Raw genomic sequence first — 9651 nt, forward strand, 5'->3', positions numbered from 1 at the left:
TGCGGTTCTTTGCATTTTCGGTTGGTTTTGGGGGTTTTGGGGGTTGTTTTTTTTTTTCAGCCAAAAAAAAAGAAAAAAAAGAAAAATGTGAGGTTTCGGCAGAAACAAAGCGAAGCAAAATAAACTTATTTTGTCAAAATCGTCACCTTGGTTGGTTCGTTGGAGCAATTGCTGCCGTGTCCTGTCACCCCCACTCCCCGAGAAGATGACGCTGGGAACCCCTTTCTGACCAGCTCGACCCTGGCTGGGCCGAGGTGACACCAGGGGAGGAGGGTGGGTCTCTCGTATTTGCTTTTTCCCAGGAATTACCGTTTCCTGAAGGAATTCATGGCAGCTGCGGAGGGGACCAGGGCAGGACCTGGCCCCATGGTTTCACCTTCTGGCTGAGCAATGGGGAGCTTCTGGGTGACATTGGCACATCCCCTCGGTGGCTGCACCCGCAGACAAGCGGCTGCGGTGATCGGGGGAAAGGGGCTTGGTTGATTTTTTATTTAAGGGGGGCAGAAGAACCCTAAACCCCACAAATTCAAGCAAGAAGAGTGGGTAGCCGGCAGGGCGGGTGGTGAGGGGACAGCCACCTGCCTGATGCCCCCCCTGCCCCGGTTTGGGTGGCCCTTGGGGACATCACGCAGCCAGTTGGAGATGAGCAGTAGTGGACAGATGTTGGGGTCCCTCTGTAACTCCCTGAGGGCAGGGGACACTGCAGAGGTGACGCTGAGTGCACCCACTGGTGTGATGAGCCTGGCAGGTCTGAGCCAGTGACTGTTCCCAAACGAGGGTATTTTTTTAAGTCAATTCTTAACTTTCTTTTGAAACCCTAGTTGGTAATGACACCCCGGCTCCCGCAGGGCAGTGAAGGGCTGGTTTGGGGGATTCATTGTTATTGTTTTGGATCCCTGGGCCCCTCGAACGCCTGGCAGGGGATCCCTGTGTCCCTGCCGGGCTGGCCGGTGTCCCCAGGCGCCTTTGGGTTGATGCCACCTCTCAACGGCTGGTATTTCAGTGCCGAGGCCTCGTGCTGCTGCGATTGACCCGAGAGCTGCTGGGGCATGGGGAACCGCGGTGGCACCCCATCGCCTCCGCCAGCCCTGCCACCTCCGCCAGCCCCGCCGCCTCCTGGTCCTGGGCCGAGCCCCGGGGCATCCCGGTGGGTTCGTGTGGGTCTGGCTGTAGCGGGACGAGCCGTGCTGCCACCGCCTGCATCGGTGTAGTCGTTGGGATCGGTTTGGGCCAAAATAAAGCGCATCCCTGGGAAGCCGCCTTCCCATCCTGCAGGTGAGTCTCGGCCAGCCCCGGCCCCTCCCCGGTGCTGTCCCCATCCCTGAGGCACTGTCCCTTAGCAGCGTGCTCCCTGCTCCATGCCACCATCCCTTTGCCGGGTGTGACAGTGGTGTTTCCCTCCCCACAGCCCCAGGCAGTTTAACTACACCGACACAGATTCCTTTACTCTTTTTCTTTTTTTTTTTTCCTGTGTTTTTTGGGTTTGTTTTGGTTGGGTTTTGTTTTCATTTTTGTTTTTTTGCTTCGGTTTCTCCTGGTAGATAAAAACCCCATTGCTACTAACTCCAGGAGGGGCGGCCACCGGCCACACCAGCCCCCACAGCTCCTTCTCCACACTGCCACAGGGTCCGGGACACTGGGGGACGGGACAGGGAGGGGACAAGGGACGGCTAAACCCGCCTGATGCTCACCGGATGCTTGACGCCTATGTACAGGGTGGAGCTGCGGCGCTGGCCCCCGTCTCTGCCCTGCCCAGGAGGCTCGAAACCCACTTGTCCTTCCCAGCCTCGCCCGGGGTCTTCACCCGGCGCCGGGGGTCCCAGGGAGGTCCCCACCGCCCTCAGTTTGTGTACACCTGAGTCCCAATCACACGCATGATCTCCTTCTGGATTTTGGGGTCCTGAGTATTGATGTTGGCATCTCCCACTTGGCCATCTTCGTACCTGGAAGGGGAGAAAGGGGGGTGAGGGGGTGTCCCAGGGGTGTCCCATGGGTGTCCCACGGGTGCTGGCCAGGTGGGTGCAGCCTGGGACTCACACAAAGAAGAAGCGGGTGCAGACATGGTCCGAGACGGGGCAGACCCAGATGTTGCCGTGTTTCTGCAGGTCCTTGGAGGTGATGACTGCCAGGGGAAGAGGCTGTCGGACGGGGGACAGGGACAGAGGTCCCTGCTGGGGGCAGCCTGTGGTGGGCACCCTCCCTCCCTCCTCCTTCCCCCTACCCGGTGAGCCAGGGATGCAGGTGCTGCCTGTCCTCCCCCCCCCGCCACTGTCGCCCCGCCACACGTCCCCGCACCTTCGCAAAGTGCGATGCAGTTCAGGTTGCGGCTCTGGAGGAAGCGGGACTGGATGGAGCGGGTCTGCGGGGAGAGCAGCCGTCATTACCTTTCCTGGCCAGGGTCGGCACGCCCCATCCCCAGCACCCATGGGTGCCATGTCCCCAGCCCCACCCTCTCAAGGTGTCCCCCGGCCTGTCACCTGGGGGATGGTGTTCATCCGGTTGTACCGCTGCACCAGCTCGTCCTTGGAAGGCATCCGGTGCTGCCCTTTCCCCATCCCTGTGGAGAAGCAAAGCGGTGGCCGTCACTCCTGGGCAGAGAGCACCCTGGGGTGATGCAGGGACACATGCCACAGACGGGGACGGTCACGCTGTGTGCTCTCGCCCTGTGGCTGAACCCTGGGAACCCCCCAGAAGTAGGCACAGCGGTTTTTGGAGCCTAGAAAATGTAGGGGGGTTTAATTCCCTGGCGCACTGGAAAGCCCCAACCGGGCTGGGAAGAGGCTGGTGCAGGTGGGAAGGATGCGGGATGCTGCCCACTCCCGCACGGCTCCTCTGGCTGGCACGATGCCGAACGTCCCCGGGCCCATGCAGGGATTGGGATGGGAGCACAGGCAGGACTGGGCAGCGCAGGCAGCCTCTTACCTGAGTATCCAAAGGAAATACTGGAGATGGGGCTCAGATAGATGCCCTTGCCATAGGCTGCTCCATGCAGCTTGCAGGAAAACACCAGGGTGAGCGACACAGGGTCACTCCGACAGCTTGGGTACGGTGGCAGTGGTGGCGGCAGCCCAGCCTCGGCAGGCAGCGCACCCCCAGCTGCCTGCCCCCCTGCCTGCCCCCCTCCCTGCCCACCTGCCTGCCCGGGGCAGGGGCCAGGCCCAGGGCAGCGTTACCTGCAGTTTGGTGTAGGAAGCGTTGACCAGCCCATTGCGGAGGATGGAGTGCCAGTTCTCAATGTGAGAGCCACTGGAAAAAGCCAGCCCCATGTCAGCCTGCCCCACAGCAGCCTGCCCCACAACGCCCGCCTGGGGAGCTCCCACAGCCCTCCCAGCAACTCACTGGAAAGCAAAGGTGCTGCCATAGAGTTTCTTGGCAGTGCGGAACCGGGCTTCCTTGGCCGGGGGGCTGCTGAGCAGGAGGAACTGGTGGGAGGTGTGCATGAACTTCAGCTGCTACCAGGGGAAAGGGAAGAGCAAAGGCGGCACCGGCAGGGAGCGAGGACAGACAGACACACAGACAGACGGAGATCATGCACGGCAGCCTGGCCCCGTGCCCAGCCCTGCTTTGGCCATCCTGAGCTTGCCAGGAGGGCCTGTGGCGTTCCCTGTCTCCTGTCCCCCATCCCCCATCCCATGTCAAATACCCTCTGCCCTACACCCCACACCTGCCCCCCAGTCTCACAGGCTGCAGGCCCCATCCCAAAGGCTGCATCCTAGAGCCCACACCCTCACATCACCCACCCCACATCCTTATGTCCCTAATCCTCCATCGCACATCCTACAGCCCACAACCCACACCCTGTATCCTACATTGTGTAGAGGAATGAAGCTGGGTTAATTATCATTGATAACATACAGCTGTGGGCTGGCTTCAGGGGCGGTGCCTTGGCTGATGCAGATAAAGTGCAGCTGTGGCTGGTTCTGTGAGGAGGCTGGGCAGCCAAGGAAGAGAGAGGAGGAAGAAGCAAGAAGAGGGAGGGAGGGAGAGAGAGAGAGAGAGAGAGAGAGAGAGAGAGAGAGAGAGAGAGAGAGAGAGAGAGAGAGAGAGAGAGTGCAAGCATGCAAGCATGCCCTGGATGAGAGGAGAAGGCAGGAGAGGGACTGGTATGAAGAATGTGTTGGTAGGAGATGGTAAAAGACCTTGTTGCAGCTTGATAGTTTGGAGAGTGCTGTGACAACATTGCACATCTCATATCCTACAGACTGCATCCTATAGCCTGTACCCTGCATCTGTATCTTATATCCCACCTCCCATATTGTATGTCTTGCATGCCATACCCTGCATCCTGCATCCTATAACCTATGTCTCACACCCTATAGACTGCCCCCTGCATCTTGCCTCTTACATCCCACGTCCCACACCCCATATCCCACATTCCATACCCTCTGCCCTGCCTGCTGCACCTGCACCCCACCTGGAGCCCAGCCAGGCCCCTTACCCTGCTGAGAGGCAGCTTGACGATGTGGGATCTGTTGCTGGAGATTATCCTTGGAAAGAGGAGGGAGAGGAGAAGGAAGGTCAGACAGGCTGGTCCCATGCTCCTCTGGGAGTGGGGCTGAGCTGGGAGCTGCACCAGAACCCACCCCAAGGCCGGTAGATGGTTGCAATCCCATGGGAGAAAAGGGCTGAGGATGCCTGGTTGCCTCCTACCCCATCCTGTCCCGGGGGACATGGGGCAGCAGGCAGGAATATGGGGCAGTGGGATGAGGTCACACCACCCTTGGCCTTACCACTGCAGGAGGGGATGGGCCAGGGGGTCTAGCTTGTCCATCTGCTTCTTGATCTCCAGGTAGGACCCCTGGCAGAGGCAAGAAGGGGTGTGGGTGCCTCCCCCAGCACCCACCCAACCACGGGCAGATGGTAACCAGCAACAAAATGCCACCCCTGGTGAAGGATCTCATGCTGGAGGGGTCTCACGTGGGGCCATGCTGGTGTACCTGGGTCATCTCCCGGATGGACATCACGCTGTCCAAAGCCTTCTGCAGCCGCTCATAGTTCTTCTTCTGCACACGGAGCAGCAGAGAGGCATCAGAGAGGTCCTCGGGGCTCCCCCAGCCCCATCACCCCCCAGCATCTGGGAGCATTGTCCCCCCACTGCTTACCTTGGGGTTGAAGGCAAGTGTTTTGGGGTCGTTGGGGTCCACCACGGAAGGGTAAGGCTCAAAGATGATGCTCTTGCGAGGGGACTCCAGGGCGGCACGGCACATGGCCACCAGCAGGTCCACCACCTTGGGGACAGAGTGTGGGGGTGAAGGGACAACCCTGAGGTGATGGTGTGGTCACCTGTGGTGTGCACCCCTACCTCAGCACCCGTGGCCACCTCCTCTGCCGCGCCGGACATAACGCCCAGGGTGTAGAAGGAGAAGACGCAGAGCTCCCGGGTGCACACCGCTGGCTGTGGAGGTGACAGGAGCCGTGGGGAGGGTCAGGGACAGTGACATGGGCCAAGAGCCCACACCTGCCTTGTCCCCATCACTGCACCTTGAGCATGGAGCCGTTCTGGAAAACATGCTGCTCATCGCACACCACGCAGTACTCATTGAGCGTTGGGATCCGCTGCTCCGCGTACTTCATGATCTGAGGGGGAGGACGGTGGGAGTCAGCCACCGTGGTGGCTCCGGGCAGCGGGATGGGGCTAGGTGGGGTGTGGGGCAGCAGAGAGGATGCTCCTGGCAGTGGGATGGGGATAAATGGGATGTGAGACAGTGGGAAGAATGCTCCAGGAAGCAGGATGGGGCTCAGCAGGACACAGGGCAGCAGGGAGGTTCTCCGGCAGTGGGACAGGGCTGAGCGGGATGCAGGACCCTCACCTGGACGAGGAAGCCGTACTCCAGCGTAGGAACATTCTTGCAGTGGCCGCCGACCTGCGACGGAGCCGGAGCGGAGCCAGCTGCGTTATCCCCTTCCCCCCATGCACCCCCACCTCCACACAGCACCGGCAATCCCAACCCCGACCCCTGGCACAGAAGGACCCACGACGCACCAGCACCCTCCTGGGGCCACAGCTGCAGCCGGGCCGCAGCACTGAGGGGGAGGTAACACCCCGCAGGACCCCATGGCTGGTGCGCCAGCTTGCCCATGAGCACCCAAGGGTGCTGGGGACAAGGTGCAGGGGAGAAACCCTGCACCCACAACCCAAGGATGTCCCACCACCCCATGGCAAGTGATCTGACCCTGGAACTGCCCCCCGGAATCTGGGAAGGGAAAGGAGAGGAAAGCAAACCCCGAGGCGGGGAGGCACCCACCAGGATGTTGAAGGGGGCGACACCTGCCTGGGTGCTGGGGGGTGGGTAGCCGAAAACTTCCACCTTGGGGTTCTTCACCATACAGGAGACGGAACGGTTCATCAGGCGGTTGACACGAGCCTCGGGGATGCCCAGTTTGCCCTTCAGCACTGAATCCTGGATGACAGGGAAGCTGGGAGACCTGCAGGCACGGAATCCCCCTGAGCTCCCCAGCGTGTCACTGTCCCCTACTTCTCCATCACCTGGTTCTGAAATCAGCCTTCGGCTGGTTTTTGGGAGCAACCTCCACCTCCTCGGGCTTTGGTAGGGAGCAGCAGCATTCGAGGGGTGAGTGGGGAAACTGAGGCATGGTGCCAGGTCCCCAGCCACCCAAGGGTGAGGGGACAGAGGTCCCTTGGGGACACTGTCAGGGCCTTACTTGGGAATGGGGGAGAAGATGCTGAGGCCAGCGCGAAACTTCTTGATGGTGCCGCTTGTCTTGAACCAACTGTGCCGCTTCTCCTGCTGGGTCTTCAGGAAATCGTTGCTAAGATGTTTCCATTGCTGAGATGTGAACATGCCCAGGATCCTGGCAAAGAGGTGGTATGGGTGCCTGAGCAGGCTGCCGGCACCCATGGGTGCTTCGGTGCCCACTGAGCCTGGTGCTTGGGTGGTCCGTGCCACCCAGCTCCTCTGCTTCCCCACCCAAAGCCAGCAGTGAGCCCATCATGGGGCTGCGTGGCAGATAAAATGTGGTGGCATGGGGACATGTGGCACCTTGCTGGTTTTTGGTCAAAATAGTGACACTGTGGACCACCCTGCCGACCACCCTTGCCCTGGGGATGCCCACTGCATTTTGGCTCTTACTTCTTCAGCTGCAGACCCAGCCCAAAGCCCTCCTTGTTGGATGGCTGGAAAACCTCGATGGACGGTTCTGCAGAGAGAGAGAGAGAGGACAAGCTGTCGGTGCCACCCACCGGTGTGCCCATCCCAAGGGCACATGGGGACATCATATCCTGCCTGTCCCTACTCACCGGGGCCATCGAGGTACTGGGAGAGGGAGAAGCGCAGGCGGAGGACGATGGGCTCCGTCCGCAGCACCTTCCATGCTGTCGCCACCTCCTCCTGCCGAGGGAGAGCTGTGATTCAGCGCAGCTGTGGGGACCCCCACAGGGGAGGGAAATTTGGGGACCCCCAGGCACATTTCCCCACCCTCCCTGTGCCAGCACTGCTGGAGCAACCCGGGGACTCACATCGAGGAAGCTGATGTTCACATGGAGGTCAATGTCCACATCATCGATGGTCCCGTACTCCCTGTGAAGACACGTGGTGCTGTGGTGAGGCTGGCACAGTGCTGGAGTCGCTGCCTGGTGCCCACCGTGCCAGGGCAGGCAGGCCCGCGGGGCAGTGATGGCCACATGTGGCTCCCCGTGTATCAAGTGCATGCACCCCTGAGACCAGGACGGCAGTGGGAGAGTGCCCGGATTGTGGACAGGTGCCTGGGTATGGCACAACCAGGTGCCCAGGGGATGGCATGATCAGGTGTCCAGGGGATGCTGTGGCTGGGTGTCCTGGGGATGGCACAGCCGGGTGCCCTGGGGATGCCGTGGCTGGGTGTCCTGGGGACAGTATGGCTGGGCACCCAGGGATGCCTGAAGCATGGCACAGCCAGGTGCCCCAGTGATGCCGTGGCTGGATGCCTGTGTATGGCACAGTTGGGTGCACCCACCTGACGGCCACGGCATTCTCGCTGTAGATCTCCTTCACGGCCTCGATGTCGGCGTCCAGCTGCGGGTGACGGTACAGGTCGGCAGCGCAGGTCCCCTGCAGCACAGCACCCCGTGGCATCATGAGACACAGAGCTGCCCCTGCACACTCAGGCTCAGGTTGGGGGGCCCTGAGCCCCCCCATGGCACCCGTGGGACCCGTCACCTGTGGTGCCCACCTGGACGCCGTAGAGGAACTCCTCGGACTCATTGTCCCCGTCGGAGTCATCGTCCGTCCAGTACTGGCCCTTGAGGTCCTGAGGGGCAGAGGGTCGGGGGAGCAGCAGATTAGTGGGGCCAGAGGGTTGGGGGGCAGCAGGGATGGGGGGAGTGGAGATGGGGGGAGAGGGTTGGGGGGAGCAGGTTGTAGGGGAGAGGGTTGGGGGAGGTGGGTTGCGGGGAGAGGGGATGGGGGAGAGGGTTGGGGGGTGGAGTGGGGTGGGGTGGGTGGGTTGTGAGGGGCAGATTAAGGGGGAGTGAATTTGGGGGGTAGCAGTTTGGGGGAGTGGGTTGTGGGGAATGATTTGAGAGGAACAGTTTGGGCGGCATGGGGTGTAGGATGAGGGGAGTATTTTGGGGGGCTGTGGAATGGGGCAGTGGGATGGGAGCAGTTTGGGGAGCAAACAGGACGGGGGAGCAGTTTTGGGGGAGTGGGATGGAGCAATGGGATGGGAGCAGATGGGGGGCAGTGGGATGGGGGGAGCAGGTAGCAGGGAGCAGGATGGGAGGCAGCAGATTGGGGGAGCAGGATGGGGAGAGCAGGATGGTGGCAGTGGGGGACACACAGCAGGATGGGGACAGCGGGGGGGGGCATCAGGGGACACACAGCAGGATGGGGACAGCAGGGGGGGCATCAGGGGACACACAGCAGGATGGGGACAGCGGGGGGGGGGCAGCAGGGGACACACAGCAGGATGTGGACGAGGGGCGGGTGGCCCGCGCACAGAGCCGCTGGGGGGGGCCTGGTCCATCGCGACAGAGTGGGGGTCCTGCCCGGCCCACCCCGTCCCCCTCCCGTGCCGGGGGCCACAGGGCCACTCAGGGCCACCGAGGGCCACCCGAGGCCCGGCTCCCCCCTCCTCCCGCCCCGAGTAGGCCCCGTCCCGCCGCCCTCCCCGCCCACCACCCCCGGGGCCTGCCGCCGCTGCCGGGCCCGGAGGGGGTGCCCGCGCCCCCCGCGCCCCCCGGCCGGCCCCCCCTCACCATCTCAGCGGCGCCCGGGCGGGCCTGCCACCGCCTCCATGCTGCCGGGCGGGCGGGCGGCCATCGGGCCTTGACGTCAGGCCCCGCCGCGGGCCCGGGCGCCACCGCCGTCACCCGGCAACGCTGCCGCTGACGTCACCCGTGGGGACCCCCGCACCCCCCGGTACTCCCAGCAGGGCCCCGGGGACCCCGGGCCCGCGGCGGCCGTGACACAGACCTAAGGGGCTGGCGGTGGGCCCCAGTGTCCCCAGCACAGTGCCCCCTGGTCCCTGTGGCCCCGGCTCAGGGTCCCCCATGGCCCCAGCACAGGGTCCCCCACGGGGTGGCCACGGTGGGTCCCCCCACGGCGTCCCCATGGCTGAGCACAGAGTCCCCAGCACAGGGTCCCCATGTCCTGGGCACAGGGTGGCCACCTTGGGTCCCCACATGGCTGCCAGGGTGTCCCCATGGTCCCGCTC

At 62.7% G+C, this 9651-nt stretch overlaps 1 protein-coding gene across 9 annotated transcripts; it reads right to left on the reverse strand.

The window, feature by feature from the left end:
• Positions 1–41: 41 nt before the first annotated feature.
• Positions 42–9477, reverse strand: PARP6 (poly(ADP-ribose) polymerase family member 6). Of its 9 annotated transcripts, none has more exons than XM_056346268.1 (22): positions 9194–9477; positions 8170–8247; positions 7954–8048; positions 7478–7538; positions 7259–7349; positions 7092–7158; positions 6664–6813; positions 6246–6426; positions 5811–5864; positions 5482–5577; positions 5303–5395; positions 5103–5228; positions 4938–5003; positions 4731–4798; positions 4439–4487; positions 3340–3449; positions 3174–3246; positions 2923–2992; positions 2478–2557; positions 2296–2359; positions 2038–2138; positions 42–1943 (listed from the first exon to the last, which is right to left on the reverse strand). In XM_056346268.1, the coding sequence occupies exons 1-22, from the start codon at positions 9194–9196 to the stop codon at positions 1671–1673; spliced, it is 2049 nt and encodes a 682-aa protein (XP_056202243.1). In that variant the 5' UTR covers positions 9197–9477; the 3' UTR covers positions 42–1670. The 9 variants fall into 9 exon arrangements, 7 of the variants coding, with proteins under 7 accessions (XP_056202243.1, XP_056202244.1, XP_056202242.1 ...); XM_056346269.1 differs by having other exon boundaries at positions 3340–3452; positions 6273–6426; positions 9194–9476; XM_056346267.1 differs by having other exon boundaries at positions 3340–3452; positions 9194–9475.
• Positions 9478–9651: the final 174 nt, after the last annotated feature.

The sequence above is a fragment of the Falco biarmicus genome, chromosome 7, assembly GCF_023638135.1.
Source record: "Falco biarmicus isolate bFalBia1 chromosome 7, bFalBia1.pri, whole genome shotgun sequence".
NCBI classification, from domain to species: Eukaryota; Metazoa; Chordata; class Aves; order Falconiformes; family Falconidae; genus Falco; species Falco biarmicus.

Excerpts from the sequence above, each read along its gene's own strand:
- PARP6 (XM_056346267.1), bottom strand. Across the intron at positions 8,049-8,169 it reads AGTTCCTCTACGGCGTCCAG|GGGACCTGCGCTGCCGACCT; the intron begins GTGGGCACCACA and ends GCTGTGCTGCAG. Across the intron at positions 7,350-7,477 it reads TGAACATCAGCTTCCTCGAT|GAGGAGGTGGCGACAGCATG; the intron begins GTGAGTCCCCGG and ends CTCCCTCGGCAG.